The following is a 20964-nucleotide window of genomic DNA, read 5'->3' as shown; positions in this document are numbered from 1 at the left end:
GTAAATTTTAGAATTACGTAAAATGCGAGTACGTACGCACAAGTACTAAACAAATAATTGGAAAGGATTAAAATTTCCAACGGTGAGAGTTTTCATGTGCATGTGGAATTTCAATATAAACCATTTATGAGAAAGGGGGAACTTGCTTTAATATCCGGTAACTCATAAATGTTGTTAAATCGAGCTATTGAATTATGTTATACCTATATTTACATATATTCTGAGCGTACTTTAGTTCTTGCGATCAAGTAATACAAATTTTCTCCCAAATCAGGAATACAATAGAATATTTTAGAATGGAAAACACTAATTAATCATCACGAAGGATGTAAAGGATAAGAAACAAATAAATTATTTACTCGTTATATAAAACAAACGATAGCGAAATTGATTATTATTGAAGAAATAGTATTTTGAACATGGCTGCCATACAATTGAAAAAGTGTATTTTTTAAAGTATAGTGGAAAAAAGTACCTATACTAGAATAACTATACTGTGAAGAGTAAAACCTCCAATAATCCGGGTTCCACCGATTAGGCAGACAATTTGAAACCGAAATAATCGAAAACCTATATACACACAAAAAACAATGATTGGTTTTAAAGAATTCAGCTACTGGTTTTCAGTAAATAAAAATTAAGAAATATGTTCAAATATATGTTTGGACAATTGCCAAAAAAATACAAAATCTGAAGTCAATTATATTTGTTTTAAATTAAAACATATTTAATTTATTATAAATTATTAATCGCCAAATATTAAAATAACGATATCGGTATTGTTTCTGCTTTTCGTATTGTTTCTCTTATTAATATTCCTACAGTAATGAATTGGATTATTTATCGTTTGGCAATTTTTTCAAAAGTACTATAATCTAGTTTCGTTATTCAAGTAATTAAAAAAAAACAACAAACAGGACTATAGTGAAACCGGGCTACTCAATCAAATAACGTGAGATATTGCTTAAAAATATCACATAAAATATTGAAAATAAAAATACATACGTTAAACAGTACAAGCCTGTGTATCACACTGTACAGTTTTACAGTGTATTTTTTCATCTAAACACGTCAAATATCATGCGTGTATGTACAATGAGAAATGACAAGTTAATTACACTATAATAAAGCAGACAGAAGTAGCAAGTAAAATAATTGTTTTTTTAGATTTATTTTTTGTAGTCATGAATGCTAAAATGTTAGTACTCGTATACAAATAATAAAATGTTGTGCTAACGAAAACACTTCCTGTAAAATATGGAGGCGTATGGCTAAAGTAAGGTAATATTATATTATAAAAGTGGTTGTTGACAACTGAAGGCAGATCGGGTAATGTAGGTTCCTTAACTAATGGATGGTCTTGGGTTATACCTTTGACCTGCGTATTACAAAGTAGCGACATTATTACATACAGGATACATTGGTACCTGGATTCGCTGATTTAAGTTAGACGTTAATCAAAGCTTGGCTGAATTTCAAAGCGAAAATTTAAACGTATTTATCAAATGTAAAACGAGGTACGGAAAAATATTTATCTCTGTCAACTCGCAAAAGTATTTCAAACTCATGTAAATACATCTTTAAATATATATGTATATATATATACATATATATATATAAATATATATATATATATATATATATATATATATATATATATATATATATATATATATATATATATATATATATATATATATATATATATATATATATATATATATATATATATATATATTTATATAAACATGATATATTAACAGAAGCAAACCTAAGGGATGTAAAAAAGATTCAACGTTTCGAAGATCGATAAATATGAAATTACATAATAAAACTAGTTTTGAATGACATTTATAGAATGACACTACAATATTTTGTGTGTACATCAATATTTAGTACGGAAGAAGTTCGAAAACTAAACAAAAATGTTATTAAGAAAAGTAGAAATAAAGTTTTTTATGGTTAGAGCATACTGCTGACATTGTAAGAACAGAATGAGAGCTATATTCACCGATTGTTACATTAACCCAAGAGCTACGCTCATACTTAGAGTCATATAAAGTGATTACTTAAAACTGTTGAGAACACTCGAGTAATAGCATCCCTTTCTGGACGGAGGATGAATGTGATTCGAAATGGTCCGGAATGGCCAGTGATGACACAAATTCGCGTGGCTTGACCCGATTCTGGAGCCGAGAATGGCAATTATTGACGCTAAACGGCTTGCAGCCAACCACCGTGGCTTCGCAACTAATCTTGGCTTTCAGTAGACCACTAGACCAGTATACTCAGGTTTACGGTTCTACGACAACGGAAATGTAACCAGCATCTTGCGCTGACAAAACCCGGGAAATGAGTTTCACTGATGGATCGGTTTCATGCAATAAGTAAATAATATGATTTTTTAGCATGACGTAAGAGCACAGAAAACAAAAATCCTGTTAAAATTTTTTATAAAATGTTAAAAATAAAACAGAAATGATTTTTCAAATCAAAAAAATATAATACGATTTACAATTTTTATGCTGTTAAACAGCTGTCTGTTTAATAAAACTTACTTCTTAAAGAAGCTTTTTGTCTCTCTCCTCTAAGCAATGAGCAGTTAGTAATAGTTAGTGTGTTGTCTTTTAAAATACAAGACATGAGGTTTGACTACCATCAAAGAAACATACCTATACTTATAATGATGGAATTTAAATTTACTGTTCTATTAAGTGTTATCCAAAGTTTGTATTTGAAGATCAAGATCCATCGAATTATCGAAAAAGATATATAAGAATAATAATTAAGCCAAAGCGAAGTACTCAAAGTGTCTCAAATATTACTATGTTTTACCAGTGTGTCTACCCCTGCACGGGGGTTTTAGTATTATTTTTTTCAACTGGGTACTAGGTTTCTGAAAATAAAGCTATGAAAAACTTTAATAAAGCACGTATTCATACAGAATAAACATGAATTATTTTGATGTATATTTATATACTAATGTAACTACTAGGTATAATATAAGAGAATTATCCAGAAAACGTACTAGGTTTTACAAAATATGCACTCCGGAAAGTGTAGTATGTCTTTTATCCGTTTGTATGCAATTCGTGTTCGGAGGAAATTGCTGGCGGCAGTACAGAGTATAATATATCCGTACTACTGGAACAACTCGAGATTATATCCGTGATGGGTAAGCTCAAGAGAGAGATAAACTTCATACGGGAAAATATTATTACTGTCCCATGGTTGGTACTTTGTGCTCTGCTTCATTTCATCTCATTCTATTCCCTGCTCGCGGTTCATCGCGGACAGAGTATTACATTATATTAATAGATTAATGCTGTGAGATCAAAATCAAAATTGAAGTAAAGTGGTGTCACGCAGACAACCATTGAATTTTCCCATTGAAACAGTATTCTAGCTCATTGGTACATACAAAATATATATTTTGAAATTAATAGAACCATCCAAAGGCGAAAGATTCAGTAGTTTTCGGAGTTATAAAATTACGACGTTATGGTGATAAGGGCCCTATTTAAGGCTTCAGTACTTGGCGTTTCGCATATTTAGTAGATCAGTTATTTTGTTTTGTTTAGTCCGAATCGGAATCTTATTCATGGTTGATAAATGTATTAAACCTTTTTTTTGCCATTTATAACCATAAACATAATAAATTGTGCATAAAAACATTGTGTAGCGATAAACTATTCACTGAATGATTTATTGAAATATTGTAGGTATAAGTATATAATTGATATGGAAACTGAATACAAATTTTATTTTGAAAATAAAATATTATGCAGTGAGTATTATTCGATATTTTACGTGAGTATTTGAACCATAATTGAAAAAAATATATTCTTTATACATCGTAAATATTATCTAAATATGTTTTTCATTACCTAATTAGATATAATATACAAAAGAAATGTTGAAAATATAAACTTCGCACAAGAATACAGAAAAAACGAGAGCTTTAGAGAAATGTATAAACGAGTTAAACTGAGAGATTTTCTTTCAGTCTATAATTTAGAGGCATTGGTATGTGAAGAAATGAACTGCCTGGATAACAGCATCTCCCCGAGCCCGGAGCTGAAAAGCCTAATAAGAAGAGCAGCCCTGGTACACCACGGTACACAGTACGCAGGTGACTGGAGAGTCGGTAGTAAGTAGCGCGCCGAGAACGAGACGGAGCCAGGCATCAAGCGCTGCTCTTCACTACTCCTGCGGCTGACAAGCTACGCTGAAATAACAGATTGATTAATGATGCCGGTAAAATCATTCTCTCGTAGGAAGAACAAAAAAGCGATATTTTAATATTCATGGCGGAATGACGGGGGTGAATAGTTTTCGGGATTTTTTACGCTACAAAAGCAAAAATGCTCTTAACGATGTCTCATGTTTCAGATTTGTTTCAAATCCGAACCCCAAGATTTATTTGTGTTGCGAAATGTTAATTGCTTATCCGAACTTCCTTCGTGAGACGTTTTATCGAGTGGCCCTCGTAAATACTCGTACATCCACTGCGAAATAATTTAAATTACTTTCTTATGATTCAGTACTCCCTTAGCAAGTTAATCTTCGCAGATATCGTAAATTACGCTGAAACCATAAATCTGTAGTTATCACGGTGCGCGTAATCAGAAATGTGAGATTTCTAGTTCAAAATAAATGTTGTTCGAGAGAGATAAACAGAAATTAATTACTACTGTTTGCGATGGAAATTAAATAAAACCTTCCTCGAAATGTATTCTTCTTCCGATAAACGTGAAAATAACCTCGCAAAATATTCCTTCGGGCGAAGTATTCCGGGATGTTTCGCGTTTCGTGAACTCGGAATGGAAACAACAGATTTAGGGTCTCGGCTCGGAGTATAAATCAATCAATCATCGAGTAACAAACGAAGAGATTTAAAACATAAATAGGGTTTAATGCTTACCCGCTTTCTCGTCTCGTAGTCGAGTGCTCCGGCAACGTAGATGGCGCCCGTCATGTTCTTCACAGCGAAGGCGCCTCCTATGTTCCCGCTCGTGATCTCATATCGAATACGCGACGCTGAAATAAGACGAACAATATTATATTAGACCTCACATTACTTCAGATCACAATGGCCTTGTTTTCTTTGCATTACGGGTTCGCCCGTCGCCCGTAGTCTCCAATCAAAAGAGTCTTTGAGGCATGTTATATTTATATTGAACGGTAGAGAATCAATAGTGCAATGCTTCTTTAATAGCTCGTAGAGCGGACTGCTCACTTAACTGATCAAAAACAGTTTTTTCTGAAAAAGACCTTTTTTATAAAACAAATTTATTTGATTGGCAATAAATTTTCATAACTGAAGAGTTCTCAGAGAAGTTGAAAGATAAAAATACATCTTAATTTATTACAACCATTCCATTCTCATTTATTTGTTTTTTGTTCCTAAGTTAGTTTGTTTAGTTTTTCATTACATTTAGTTGCAACAGTTATGCATAGTTATAAAGTGTAATTAAAAAAATATTTCACGGTGACGTGTAAAACTTTGTAATTTCATTACAATAAAAAAAGAAGAAATATATTTGAAAAAATGTATCTGCATAAGTAAATTTATTAAACACGATGTTCTTTACGATATTTTAATATTGTTGAATATGTCAATGATAAGAAAAAAAAATTGAAATGAACTAAATTATGATTCGGATTTCATATTACATTTTCTAAAAATGAAAAGAAATAATACGATGTAAAATTGAGTAAAGTATGAAGAAATAAATCGTGTTTTCAATATTGAAGCTAAAAAGCAGCCTTTCATAAAATTTTACTTAAAATGCTATTAGCATTATTTATTTCTTTTACGTACTTCGCAGGTCATTATCAAATTGTTTGATTACCATGCTCTGGGATAAAATAATGTTTAATCAACATCATTTGCTAGCATTTGCATTGGAGAGTGATATAAATTAACTTATTAAATTAATTACATTGTGATTTTTTCCTAGTATTCAAATAAAAAAAATACATAAAAGAGAAATAAATACAAGGAAAAATTTGAATACAATAGAGTAAGAGTAGAATAAGGGACGAACAAGGGAGAAAACCGGAATACGAATTAATCTATCCTTACAGTTTTTTTTAGACGAGTGTCAATAGTCATTAATTTCTGAGAGTTCCTATGATTATTCCTACGAAAAAACATTGCCACGAAATTCTTTGGTCTTAGAGCGAATATTTCCCTCCATGGTTCAGGCAAAGGATTATGAATTTATTTACCGATGTAAAAGTACTGTGTACTGAAAAAAAGTGAAGACTCTCGTTACTGTAATGAGATCAGATTTCTGTTGAAGTTCATATGTTTAACCATTGCTGAAACAATGTTCTACCATATCTTAAACGTGGAATATAATGCATGTAGAGAGATCGCTCAAGCCCGAAGAGTTATTAATTTACTAATTAATTGATACGGCAGTCACATTGTGGTAATATCTGTCCACTTTTCATTTTTGTTTTACTAGGTAAATATCATTTTTCTTAAAATCGACTGCGGCACGTGTTTCGATGCATTCTGTATCGTATTCAAATGCCGATGCCGGTACAATTTTGGAAACAACGGTTTCAAACACTTTACCTACCAAGTAAAACTAAAATAATAAAACAAATATTAGTTTTTGTTAGGTTATTCGGAATGAGTGCTTTCAATTCCTATAGGTTAAATGAAAAGGCAAAATTAATTCCATAGCGGTCGAGGCGCGAAATTAAAGTTTAAATAAGAGCAGGATGGCAGATATAGCTAGCGATGTTCGTGACAATGGAGAAAAAACAATGTCGTCCGCTGTCGTATTTCATTTGACCCGGTTGTCATGAAATTCCAATGAAGTTCGGTGAGTTCCACTTTACACTAGAAGTGGACCAGAATTTCCTCTCCCAGTAATGTCGCCGGAGTATTTGTGCAATCGGCGACTCGGAGGACACTCGTCGTGGAAACACGATTTTAATAAATCTTCAATTCCAGATATTATACAATAAAATAAAATGCCCGACATGATATGAAATATTTGACGATTACTTTATATGAGAGAAATTTATTATTTTCCAACAAATCTATTTCTAATTCTACAAATAAGACATTTTTATTACATGATAAATTAAAAGAAGACCCAATGATTTCGAATTCAAGTTAAAGCAAGACTTTTTGATAAAGAAAATGTATTTTATTTAGATGATTACGTCAAGCAAGCTCAGGAAATCATCAGACTGTAGCAAATATCAATTTTACTAAGAAGAATATCAGTATTATATACACCAACAGAAAAGTTTATGTAATTAACTTCTTAGAAGTGTAACTATAATACTAAGATATCAATTTTATCGACAAGTAAATTGACATGTTGACATAGATTCAAAAAAAGGTATTTTTTAAGATATCATTTCAAATTGTATTTATATGTTTACAAAACACGAGATTTTAATTTAATAAATAAGTCCCTTTTCACATGTTTTTAATTTAATAAATAAGTCCCTTTTCACATTAGGTATGACGGCCATCCAAATTGAAATTGCAAAATGGGTAAGAAAACATTTTAGGATATATTTTTGATTCAAAATAAGATGTGAGGATTAATCTGACGTGGTTCAGAAAGCTACCGTTCTGAAGCCAATTCCACAGTGATTAAACGAGGATTTAGGGTTTGAGAGCAGCCAAAATGCTATGAAGTCCAATCTTAAACCGAGGAACACCTACCATTATAGCGGAATACTGTACGGTGGGGTTTAAACTACTTTTGAATGTATTCGCTGATATTGGAAGTGGACCAGATAATGTGATTTTAGGTACACAATTCAATGGTAAAATACTATTTAATCCATTTCGCTTGATTACTACTTATAAGGGTAATGTTAACTACATATTATATTTAATGAAACGTTTGGGATACGAAAGTGAAATTCTAGACATGTACTTTTCGTGACAGGCTACTTAGTGCGTAATTCTAAAGCCAAAAAACATCAAAACTTGTAGTAATAGTAGATATACGGCTATTAGTTCATTAGCGCTCAAGCCCTTGGCATTAAGGATGGAGGGTGGAAAAGTCGTAAGTCTCTTTGCGACATTAGCAGAATGAGGTATGTATAATTTATTGTTGCGAAACAGTCAAATCGCTTGAATGATGGCGAGAATGAAATGTATTACAAAGTTCAAAGAGGCATTTGAGAATGTCGCGACCAGAGGAATAGCTTGGAGCCGTATCACTCAACTAGTTTTGCCTTTAAGAAGAAGTAAATATAATAAATGAAGCGTGTCTAATGAGAAGCACAAGTATGTGTCCGTATACATAGAATGTGGATTCATATTTATTGTACACACTCGTATTCTAGTCAAAGAGAATGACTTGAATTACAAAATTATCGTAATATATCGCTCACTCCTTTCAAGAACGTCATAAATCAAAAATCGACAATTTTCAGGTGTGCATGTTTTCGGAATGCCCTGAAAATGTACTACATCCCATCAAAAGAGGCATATTTTAACTTAATATTTACCCGCTACACGGCAGAAAGGATTGTTTTTGCATTTTGAAGAAAAGGTATTGTTTAACTATTTTTTTAAATATATAAAAAAATTTTAAATGGAGAAAAAACCTTCAGGTTTTATCTTAAAAGATCTGTGAAAAGTTTAATAAGTGGCTTGATATTTATTTTTGATAAATTGTATTAAATTTTTAAACTTTAAAAACGTTCTCCTGAAAAATCAAGTTTTTTTATTTATGACGTTCTTGAAAGGAGTAAGCGATATGTGGATTTGGTAAAAATTGTAAATGGAAAATTACACAGGTGAACAAATATATATAACTATAATATTTACATAAAATAATACAGTTAAAGCGATTAAAAGTAAATAAAAAAATGTTGCAAGTTTAAATGAAGGACCATTTTCTATTGGGGTCGCCTTAAAAATGTAATACAAAAACGGTTATTTTACGGCGCGAGTGTATATCCATCGTGTGGAAGATTCACTATAAGAAAACAACAACCCTAAAATAAAGTAAAGCCGTTCTCCATCTAACGGTAATCCGATTCGAGACCGAATAATAAAAAAAGAGCTTTTTTTAGCTTACTTAACCACCACTTCAACCTTGTGGAATTCGAACAAAAAAATATTTAAAAATAAAGGAAAATATGTAATAAGAAAATTTGAAAGAATGTTATCAAATTTATTGTTGTTGGGCAACAAATCAATTAACATGTTTGTGGTTGAAAAAAGTAAGATTCTTTTTATTAATTGATACCGCAGTCACTTTGTCGTAACATCTATCCAATTTCATTGAAGTTTAACTTGGAAAATACCACTTTTTCTTAAAATCTATTGTGACACGTGTTTCGATGCATTCCGCAAAAATTTTATAAAAACATATTTATATTTTTTCAGTTTTCTGTTTTTCGGAAACTTATAGCAGTTGGTTTGATGTACTAGTAAATATCACCTTGTTTTTCTATTAAAAAAATGTCCTGTATTTTCCTTTACTTTTGAGGGACATTTTACATTTTATACTATTGTTTGAAAATAATGCGGAATACATCGAAACATGTAACACAATAGATTTGAAGAAATAGTAGTATTTACTGAGTAAAACCTTAATAAAAAATAGTAAGATTCAATTTTAAAACAATGATATTTGAATACATGTACAAAAATAAAACGTTTTCTATTGAAATCATACTTGATCGATATTGTAAATGCTAGTAAATAATAAATAAAAGCAGAGTGTACAATTTGTTGGCGGTTTAACATGAAATGGTAACACCTGTGTAGTTGGAAGCTGGAGTAGAGAGTCGCTGTACCTCTCTCGCTATATGCAGTAATTGTTTCCCTAGTTAATTAATTGTGTTACAGCATATGGAAAACACATTATCTACGTATATTCTTGTAACAGCGGCACCCTTTTATTTATTAATAGCACACTCACGCTCCAAAAAATATTCCAAAATTATTTTTAATATGGCGGAAACGTTAATTTATTTGCCTTTATTTTTGATAATTAGCATATTACATTTAAAATTGAAGTTTATTATTAAACACCGTCATTAATAATGCCATTTTATAATACTTAGTATTTTGTGTTTGCCGTAGTACCAAGGCCAAACAAATAAGTTGATAATATTCTTTACTGATATCTCAACATAGATGAATACTGTAAATCTATTGAGATAAGAATATAGAAGTCAGGACGTTTTTACGTGGCTTACGACTTGTCAAATACAAGACTTCCATATCCCTTTCTCAACAGATTTTTTAAGTTTATTGTTATTTTTAATTTATTTAAAACAGTTACATTTTTTATACAATTTCTTTACATTTGTACTTAATACAATCTTATTGTTGCGCTGAGCAAATTTTTCATTTATTTTGTGTAAAATCTTGATTTGAAGCGAGACAAATCCAGCATTTTTGGAATTAAACTTGGACAGTAGTTATTATTTCTTTCTACTAACTCGGTCAGGATAATCATCATTATGTTTGAATTAATAGTTTGACTGAATGAAAAATGTGACGTTTATATTACGAACCTACTTTTAAAAATGTTGAAAGACGAAAACAGTAATCGTAATAACCATGAAAATTCGTAGAAAGGAATATTTTTTTTGGTACTAAAATAAAAAATCAAGTAAAGTTCACAACATTTTGAGTGTGTCCAAATACTTGTTCACAAAATCTGGATTATCTCCAATTACAGGAGTTATCTACATTTTTTCACTTCTCAACATAAACAAAAAAGAATATGGAAGTCTAGGTATTAACAGGGATTATCACCTACCATAGGCTGGTTAAGCGATCACTTTATACACGTGTAACATTCACCATTCTCTCCATGATTGACAATCCTAGTATTCAGTTTTTTTACTACTCAAAGATGACTCCCATGAACGCAAACATAAAGCGTCATGAGATGAGCAGCGATGAGTCAATCATGACTAGAATGTTACACGTATGTAAAGTGATCACTTAACCACCCTATGACAGTTCATAAGTTCTGTAAATACCCAGATTTCCATATTATACTTCTGCTATGTTGAAATGCTAAAAATGTATGCATTAATTCCTTTTCTCGACGTTACGGTCACTACAGGTCCGCGTTTTACATAAATATAGGTCCATTGGTATATGTAACAAATGTAAGTGTTTTTATTATTTTAAAAAGTCCTCGTGGAAATGTAGATACAAAATATGTATCATAAATATTTGCAGATATTGCGTATCATTCAATTCCAGAGTCAAAAGGTTAACAATTGAATAGATTCCAATAAATAGGGGGAATTGAATGTTTTGAAATGTGGAAGAGATTTATTTCTTACTTATCCCCAGCATCCTTTACCGTTTTCAAGTACAATGCGCAGTTTTTCCTTTCTTATTTGAGCATTTCTATTCCGATTTCTCTTCTTTTATGTAACGGAATACATCATGCTTCAACAGGGAGAGATAATCGCGGGAAACGAGAAACGTTTATTGCGTAGTTGATGGTCAGTTAGGTGGTCAGCCACCCTTTGAATCATTTCGAGGAATAACCCCATTTTGTACATTTATTACTGTGTCTAACGCAATGCTTATTTAAAAAAACCTAATTCTGTATATATACATATAAATATGTATACTATTTGATTCATCCGCCTCCATAGCGTAGGGATTATTACATTTGGTACCGTGTTGGAGGTTCTGGGTTCGATTCCCAAGGAGATAAATATAATTAACAATATTGAGTGTGAATAATTTCGATTTACAAATTGTAGATTTGCTCTAATCAGGAGTTATTCATGTATTTTTTTAAAAGTATTTTATAATCATTTGAATTTACTACTTACATACTTCATATCAATTTGTATCAAGATATTAATTGATTACTCGAAACCAGCCAACGACAAGTCATATGCTTTATAAATGACCATACTTTTATATCCTTCTTTATGACCAATTTTCGGTCCACAGATTCTGATATTTAAATATACGAAGAAGAACATGATAGCCTGGGCTTATGAATAGAATAGCGAATAAAACACAGTGTGTGATCCATGACATTTGTTGATAAAAATACAATCTCACTTCAGAAAATCCAAAAATGTACGTATTTAGGGAAACTTGAGATGTGTGCTGAAACTTTACAGCAAATACCAGCTAAATTGGTAGATCAGTATTCAAATCAGTATAAATTGACTAAGAATATTCATGTCCATCAATCATAGCAGATTATGAAGGGTCGAATCTACTCCGATATAATGAAATTCAAGTCAGATTGGAAGTAGGGCTTAATGACGTCACTACCCATTACCCTCGAACCTATGATGCCAGCAGCTTCCCACTTAGCGCCAGATGTCAGGCTAGTTCCTAGTGCTCTCTTATTGGGATTTCAAAATGTCATCATGTAAAATAGAGCGACATTAGATAGAAAAAGTTTAAACGAGGGGATAGGCATTCGAACCGAGTACCTACCTTCAGAAATCGTGGACGAATTCGAGGATCGAGAGGATCCATACCAAACACTAAATTAGTCCATGTGAAATAGTTTTAATTGATAGATGACGATCCAAAAGCTGTAGTAAATAATTGTATGTTCAGATCTAGCGATTAAATTGAAAGTAAAAAAACACGTATTCAAGTGTGTCTATTGTATATCCGTTTAAGGAGGGATAATCAATATGCCGCAACTTAATTTTCCTTAAATCCAGGTAATATTTAACGTAATTGATATTTTTTGCGTAAAACACCGTTTTTGTATTGAAAAAATAAGTTTTTACTTCGAAATTAATATATATTTTTGGAAATAAATTATAGAATGATAATGAGTTCAAAAACCATAATGTAAAATGTTTTTTCAATATACATTCTAAAAAAAAATAATTCCGTTATATATTCTAAAAAAAAAGCAGACATGTGTGTACTGATTTCGTATGTTTGAGAGTACACCCTTAAATGATGCGTTTGTGTGATGAATACTGTAGCCATATTGCTTATTTAATTCAAAGTAATGTTTTCTTAAAACTTCATTTTATTAAAATAATTTATATTCCTGACAAAAATAGGTAAACATATCGTAAAAATGAATAAAATGATCAAATGTGAGAATCATAAAATTCAATTGTAATCTTAGATTCGATAAATAGGCGTTTATGTATTTATTTCGTTTTTTTTTTGTAATTCGGAGAAACTTACACGATTCTATGAAAAACCCTTTTTTATAAGACATAAATGTATTTAATGCTAGATAAGTGAAAGCGGTATATTTTCATACGTCATAAGTCAAAATAAAAATATTTTTTTCCTTCGCGTAAAAGTCCATTGATTAGTTTTTAAAAACTTTGGAAGAATACCGAAATAAATTTAAATTGAGCGAAAAATAAAAGTCCATATGAGTCAGAACGCAGAACCAGCGTGAATCTGAGATAAGCTTGATTATAAAATGGCTTTCTAAGTGTTATGTAGACTGTAACGACCCTAAAAGTCGGTCGAAAGGGCGTTTCAATAACACTTAGGGGTGATTTATCAATAATATAAATTCTTACTTTGATCTAGAATAGTGTAAAGGTTCACATTATTCACATGGTAATGACATCTTAATAAAATTGGCATATTGTTCTACGATCAATTTGGTTACGAAGAATAAATAAATGGATAATCATGATAAATTGTAATAATACTGATTATTCACAACATTTTGAGGGTGTTCAAATACTTGTTCAATCTGGGTTTTTCCACATAGAAAATATTTTACATTTTGACATTTCAACATGGACGAAGGCCTGTGTTGAGAAACTTAAGTGGAGAAGTTAGTAGAAAAACCTTGATTTGTAAACATAGATCTTTGGGCATAGATCTTCATCTATGTTAAAATTTCAAAAATGTAAAATAACTCCTATCTGGAGATATCCAGAGTTGTGAACAAGCTTTTGGACATAAATCTAAATCAATGTTAAAATGTCAAAAATGCAAAATAACTCCTATGTGGAGAAACCCGGATTTGTGAACAAGCTTTTGGACATAAATCTTCATCAATGTGAAAATGTCAAAAATGTAAAATAACTCCTATATAGAGAGGCATAGATATTTGAACAAGCTTTTGGACATAAATCTTCATCAATGTTAAAATGTCAAAAATGTAAAATAAATGTGGAGAAACACAGATTTATAAACAAGTATTACACACCCAAATCTTGTGGATAAAATAACTGGTCAAAGTATGAGCTGCATAAAAAAATGAAAATCACGTTTTCAGGCGTTTTCCAGTATGTGAAAAAATCCGGGTTCCAATCTTGCATACAAATAAAAGGGACTGTGCTAAATAAAAGCTTTCGTAATAAAAAAAAATATGGTAGATAATCACGGAATGTCACGAGACGGATCATATAAGTATGACTTCCAAAATTGGAGTAGTGTGGTTGTCAATCATGGGTAGAATAGTGAATGTTACACGTGTGTCTAGTGATCACTTGACCAGCCTATGAGAGGTCGTAATCCCTGTAAATGCCCAGACTTCTGACTTCTTCATCTATGTTAAGATGTTAACAATGAAAATGTACAACGTTAAATTATTTGGAAAATGATATTATTAATAAGATAGGCAAAATTGAGGTGATATTTTTTTCAGTAAAAAAAGGTTGAAAATATGAGAACGTTTAGTGTGTCAAATAGTTTAAGCAAAAAGGCAATTCGGATAATCCAGAATTATAAATGTTCCAACGGACAAAGGCGTTACTCTCGCCATATGATTTAAATCGGGAAAGAAAAGAGGTAAAAGGATCTACGCTCTTTTTAGGCAGCCGATAAATTGAAACCGTAATTTCCCTAACGTTCAGGAAAACAAAGTACCTACTGTAACCAAAATATCAAGCATTGGTTTAGAAGCGTCTTTTTTAAAACATCATCTTCAGAAGGATAATTACTGGATTGTTCATTTTTAAAAATTATTTTGTAAAAACAACATTATTTAAAATTATCTAACGTAAAAGTGACTATGAAATTTAGTTTCGGCTTATGCAACACCGTTTATCATGGCCCTACTTAGGTTTCAACTTTAAAAACTTTATAATCTATACCTACTTGTGACAAGACCTTTATGTTAAAAGGAAAACTAAAACCAACCACGCTACTTCTATCTATAACGCACCAATCTATCCTTGCAAATAATCTTCGCCTCTTCCACATTCATGTATCTCTTCATTAATTTCTGCCAATTATTCCAACTTCTGAGCTGACCACTTTCAAGTATTTGAATTATTTGATCATTCTAGGTTTTCCTTGGACTTTTTTTTTTAATGTTATTATAATTTAATGTTATTCATGAGTGAAAAATCTAGGCAAAACCACATGCTATCTCGTTAAAGAGATGACAAAAAACGTAATTTCGTTCCATTTATGCTATTAAAAAATTCAAATTTTCTCATATAAGCGAATGAGATAACGAAATTATTATAATTGATTCAAGCTACATGGTTAATTGCTCATTAATACGGAGAGTAATATTATGAACGTACCGAAATTTAATTATACAAGCCGAATCATTTTAACGGGGTAAGTAATATTGATAATAGAATGTTGTCAAGTTCATTAAACTTAACGAAACAGTTCCATGAAAATGACACAGTAAAATCAAAGAACTGATTTTTCATAATAATAAAAAAATTCCGTAAAATATGAATATATTTGAAATTTAAATATGAATAAACAGCAAACGAAAAATGATAGAACTAGAGTTTTCGGTGAAAATAATATCGTGATACTGTATAGAATTCCACATGGCGAAATCATACAAAAGAGAATCTGAATACAGGTCGTGGAACAGAGGGGTCGACCTTTCTATATTTGACTTATGACGAAGAACGGGACCGATGTTTTTTTGTCGTACTACCCCAGCAGGACACGTAAGAGCATAAATCTTAAAAAGCGATGTCTGAAGGTCTTCCACTGTGTTCACTGCGTCACACTGCGACCTCTTCAGCATTTAACTCGCTGTATATATCCCATATTCACCTGGATACACTCTCCCGCCCCTCCATACTACATCCTGCCGGCTTCCCTTCTCTCTCGGCTGGAATAAAAACTCCGCATCCCGGGAATGTAATAAAGAATCTGCAATAAATTACTAAGCGAATGACGTTCGACTCGATACTGTTTTTGATTTATAAAACGTATCGGTACACCCGTTCAGAGTTGATCCAATTTCTGTAGCGCTGATTAAAGCAGTCTACTTTATAGCACTCATATTTCTAGAGCTCGACGCATAGGATTCGTAATCAATGTATCTTTTCTCTCTGTAATTAATAAATTCGTAAAAAGAATTGGTTAAATTTTATAAAATAAAACATTTTTGTTTAAACCAGTTTTTATTGATACACTCTTTCCAACCATAAGTTAAGTATATAAAAAAGTGTCAATATAATAACGATAAAATATTTTAAAGAACCACAGAGAGAATCGTACTTATTAGCCACATATCAACAATTTCAAGAGGGAAAAACAATTTTGCGTGAATTTCCACCGCACTCACAATCATATATTACGAACGCCCAACAATAATTTATCAAAATGACAAGAGACGACACATTTTTGCTAACGAAATTTATTTTAGTCGAAATATTGTAGGTATATTTATCAATACGATCGAAAAAGTTTGTCGTCAAATAAAGAAATAATACGCGAAGGAGAAATAGTCCTTGTAGTATTATCTGTATAGAACATGGCGTCTGAGCATTCAGGAACCAAAAGTCATTCAACCGAGAGCTAAATAAGATTATTCCGAGACGTAGGGAACAGTTCGACTGCGGCCCAAATTTGCGGGTACATAAACGCACTTAGAAGAAACATTTATTGGGTCCCAGCTCGGTTCATGCCCTGAAACTGAACAAATAAATCCTCCATTTTTAAAAATATCGAGTTTTCCGATAAAAAGAGCCACACGGCATTGCCAGCAGCGTGAAAACTTTCACGGTATACCTATTCAATTATTTTTATGGATGACGTTGCGTGTAAAGTGAAGCGAGTAAGCAAGGCAGCGCTCCCGTTGAAATGATTTACAGGACCTCGTGCGGGGAGTTTAGCGCTTTGGAGGACACAAATAGGAAGTGAAATTAGAATGTAAATCATAAATATAGGCGCTTTACCCCGAAGTATAAACAATTTCCTCAGCAGAGACTCCCACCTAAATATAGTTTCGTGCTTAATCGGTCTTTTGTCGAACAGTTGTACGCAGTAGCGCTGGAGAGGGGCCATTCTTTTGTAATAGGCCTTTCTTATAAGATTTAAAGCATTTCGATACAAAATTGAAATCAATTTAGATACTCATTTCCAAGAAAATGATTTGTGAAAGAAATTAGTCCTTTCATTTCCGTATATTTATAAGCTTCTTAAATATAGATATTAAATGATTTCTTTATCAATCTAATTAGTCTTGCAAAAAATGCTGATTGCTTCAAAATAAATCGACGTTATAAATGTGCTAATAGAAGGAACAAAGTGATTTTAGAGAAAGTAATTTTACAATTAAAAATGATGAAATCAGAAATTTAAATTTTGTTTACAGATTTCTAAAGTAGAAAGAAAGATATATGTTTTTTTTAAAAGCGAAGAAATGAAGTTCTCATTTATAATGTTAAATAAAAACATTAATATACCGGGAAAAGGTTTTGTTAACATGTCGACAAAAAACATTTACAATCGTGGAAATGGACACTTACGTAAGTAGTAAAGAAATGTAAAAACATTGATACGGATTTCTAAAAACATTTATGAAAAGAATTTTTATTCACCATTGGGTTTTGAAAGAAAAATAAAAGTTGTTACCGCGTCTGTATTGAAATTAGTACTAAACAGATCGCCTCACAAAATGAATGAATGAATATAAGGGACCCTGTTATGTAGAAAAATTGCGTGATTTATTGTCCGAGCCATTAGGGCCGCCGAGCAATGGAGAACGTCAAGAAAACAGATCTTTTCACAAGCCTTGCAATTATTTACAATGTACAATTTTCCCTCAGGAACTACGAAATCAGAATTAAAGAGCGAATTGGAGAGTGAAAAACGGTTAGATGAAAAAGAGCGATATATTCCAACCCAAGAGAATGATTGATTTAGCATTGACAAGACAATAAAGAAATAAATAGTGAAAACATAAATATTTTAATAGTATTTGGAAATAAATCTTCGCATCGCACTTTTAAACGTAGTACATTTTTCGTACGCTCTTTCATTGAATACATGTTTTTTTAGAGCTGAAATATTAAATTTACGTATTTTTGATAAAACTGTCATTTTGAATCGATTTATTAATCGATTTAAATTGACACAGTTTTATCAAAAAGTTTTATCGAGTTGTATTAAATTTGATAGATTTTACAATACTTTACTTTACTTTTAATATAAGGTTTATATCGTCGATCTAATGCCAATGTCACGAATCACCAAAAACATACTTTTAAGGCATTTTTAGATAATAAGGGTTGAACTCAAGATTTGAAGAAAAATCCTCGTTATATTGTAATATCTATATAAAATGTTTAATAATGTGATGGCTAAATATGACATGATTTTAAAATAATGAATAAACATTTCACATTTTAAGCATTATTTATCACTTGTGGATAAAAATTGGAAAACCCAGATTCCAGACTTTATCACTGAATTCACTATTTTTCAAAACAAAAAAAAATATGTAAAAAATCGACTCTATACCGCATGAAATATTCAGTATGTTCTTGTATGTGTTTTCATTTAAATCAAGATTTCTATTAATACTAAATATCTAACACAATTCATGATGGCAATGTAAGTTGTAGCGTATTCGAGTATACATCTTTCATTATCCAAATTTCTCAAATAACGACACTGTAAGCATCGACTGCGTTTGAAAACAAACCTTCTTTGAATAACGTCAAATACCATTGTTTACAATATTCATTTAATTGTGTTGCGAAAATCATTGAAGCCAGTTTAAAAAAAACGATGTATTAAAGCAATGATGCCATGGTTTATTTTTGGGTATCATGCCCACAGATGGCGCCTGATTTCATGTTGACCTAACAAGATGTGCGATACAATCGCTAAGTCGCTTACTTTTAAGTAAGAAAAACAGTTGAAAGTAAGTAGTGATACTGATTTTTTCTATTTACTATTCAGCGACTTCCATGTAAACTTATTAAAATATTGGGTACATTATTTAAAATAAACTGAAAGCATATTTTAAGTTAACAAGTTAAATACTTATTTTTTATAATTTATATTTGAAGCACTAACTTTGTGATTTTATAATTAAAATGTAACATTGTTTTAAAATCACTATAAATTGTAATTTTAAAACAAAGTTACATTTTAATTATATTTTATTATTTATTCAATCGATGTTAATTTGCAAAGCCACTAGGAAATTTTATTTGTACATACGTCAAAGAAAAAGGAAAACAACTTATCGTTAATTATTTTTAACCATTAGATGTAAGTATTATTTTGTAAAAGGCGGTCGACTACTGGCAGAGTGCAGTGTTAATAATGGCGTAGTGCAGTGCAAGTGGAGTTGTGCACTGTACAATGTAACATATTACGAGTGTGTAACGGATCTGCAGTAAATAAAAATGTCGGCACTAACTCGGCGCCAAAATGTTCAAAAGGGTCTTAAGAAAAATGGATTTTTATTACAAGAAAATGCCGTATACAGCTAAAAGTTCAGTATATCTTTTAATCAACATTGTTTAAAACTTCATTTCATTAAAACTAACTTTGAACAGGTGTATACAAACTTGCTTAGTCGAAAAACTACTACTTCAACAACAATTTTTGTACATCCTTCAAAGTTTGTGAAAATATAGTGGTAGTAAACATTCTAGTTAAATTCTGTTTTATGTCCGAAATTTTTAATTAATTTGAATTGTTAGTGCAAGTACTAAGTCAAGTTCTTCGAAAAGTTGCAAAGAATTTCAGCAGAGAAACGTAGCACAAGGGGACAAATATCGTAAAAAATAAAATAATACAACAGCGAAAAGGAATTATGAATGAAATAACTTAAGAAAGAGGTAAATAACTCATTACGAAAAAAATCCTTAGACATGGTACGTACTGAGACTTGGGTATCTGTTGGCACAATTTACTAAAACAACTTTTATTCCTTGATAAAATATGTATGTATTTAGCATATTTGACAAAATGTAAATTTACAAAGCGTTTATTATAGGGTTTCCATAGTAAGCGTGGTAAGCGACATATTAAAAGATTGTTTTGTGATATTAATGGAGCATAAAGTAAACTATTCAATTATTTGTGAAAATCAAATAAAAACTTCGGAGAAGATGTATAATAATTTCTCTGGAATATGTATGTAGATGAGGACGCAATAAATTTTCTTTCTGGACCAAAGAGGCGAAACAAACACAATGTGCCAAGGAAAGTATCCGAAAAAACAGGACTAATCCGTGAATTTACGAGCTTTTCGTGAGAAAAAATTGTGTATGAAGTAAATAAGCGTTAACCTATCAACCCACTCCTCTTCGTGAGGGGAATGATAATTTATGAACGTATAACGCAATAGAACCTCACATTTAGATAATGAAAATAAAATCACTTGTACTTTAGTCCATAAAGAATAAAAAATAACGGTAATATATCTTATTCGTAAAACGTTAAAGTAATTAAAGAGAAAAAAAGATAAATTCAAAACATTTCTATTACGGATATTACATTTAGAAATTATACTTCGTATTTACGTGAAATGCATCTAATGTAAATTGTTTGTTTTATATGTTTATATTATAACCTAACCTAACAATCTTGCCTGCCTTCATTTTATAGTGTATCACATTTGGCTACCGTGCTGGAGGTCCCGGGTTGTATTCCCAGGAGAGTCAAAATAAATATACATGTTTTTTCACTCAAATAATAATTTAACATTACCCTGGATTGGTATCTGATATGCAGGAATTATCGCATTGCCTTCAAATAATTAACGATCAACTTAACATAAATTGAATGCTTTAACC

General features: G+C 31.1%; 1 protein-coding gene across 6 annotated transcripts in view; it reads right to left on the bottom strand.

The window, feature by feature from the left end:
- Nucleotides 1-20964, bottom strand: part of CadN (neural cadherin) — a 385766-nt gene that overhangs the window by 20043 nt on the left and 344759 nt on the right. For all 6 annotated transcript variants that reach the window (XM_088257634.1, XM_088257638.1, XM_088257636.1 and 3 more), the window contains exon 14: nucleotides 4925-5040. In XM_088257634.1, the coding sequence (XP_088113760.1) occupies nucleotides 4925-5040 (116 nt within the window). The remainder of the gene's footprint in view (nucleotides 1-4924; nucleotides 5041-20964) is intronic.

This window comes from Brachycentrus maculatus, unplaced genomic scaffold, assembly GCF_059751285.1.
Source record: "Brachycentrus maculatus isolate JH-2025_06_01 unplaced genomic scaffold, ASM5975128v1 h1tg000086l, whole genome shotgun sequence".
NCBI lineage: Eukaryota > Metazoa > Arthropoda > Insecta > Trichoptera > Brachycentridae > Brachycentrus > Brachycentrus maculatus.
The sequence above is the reverse complement of the archived record's forward strand: the minus strand, read 5'-3'. Positions and strand labels throughout refer to the sequence as shown.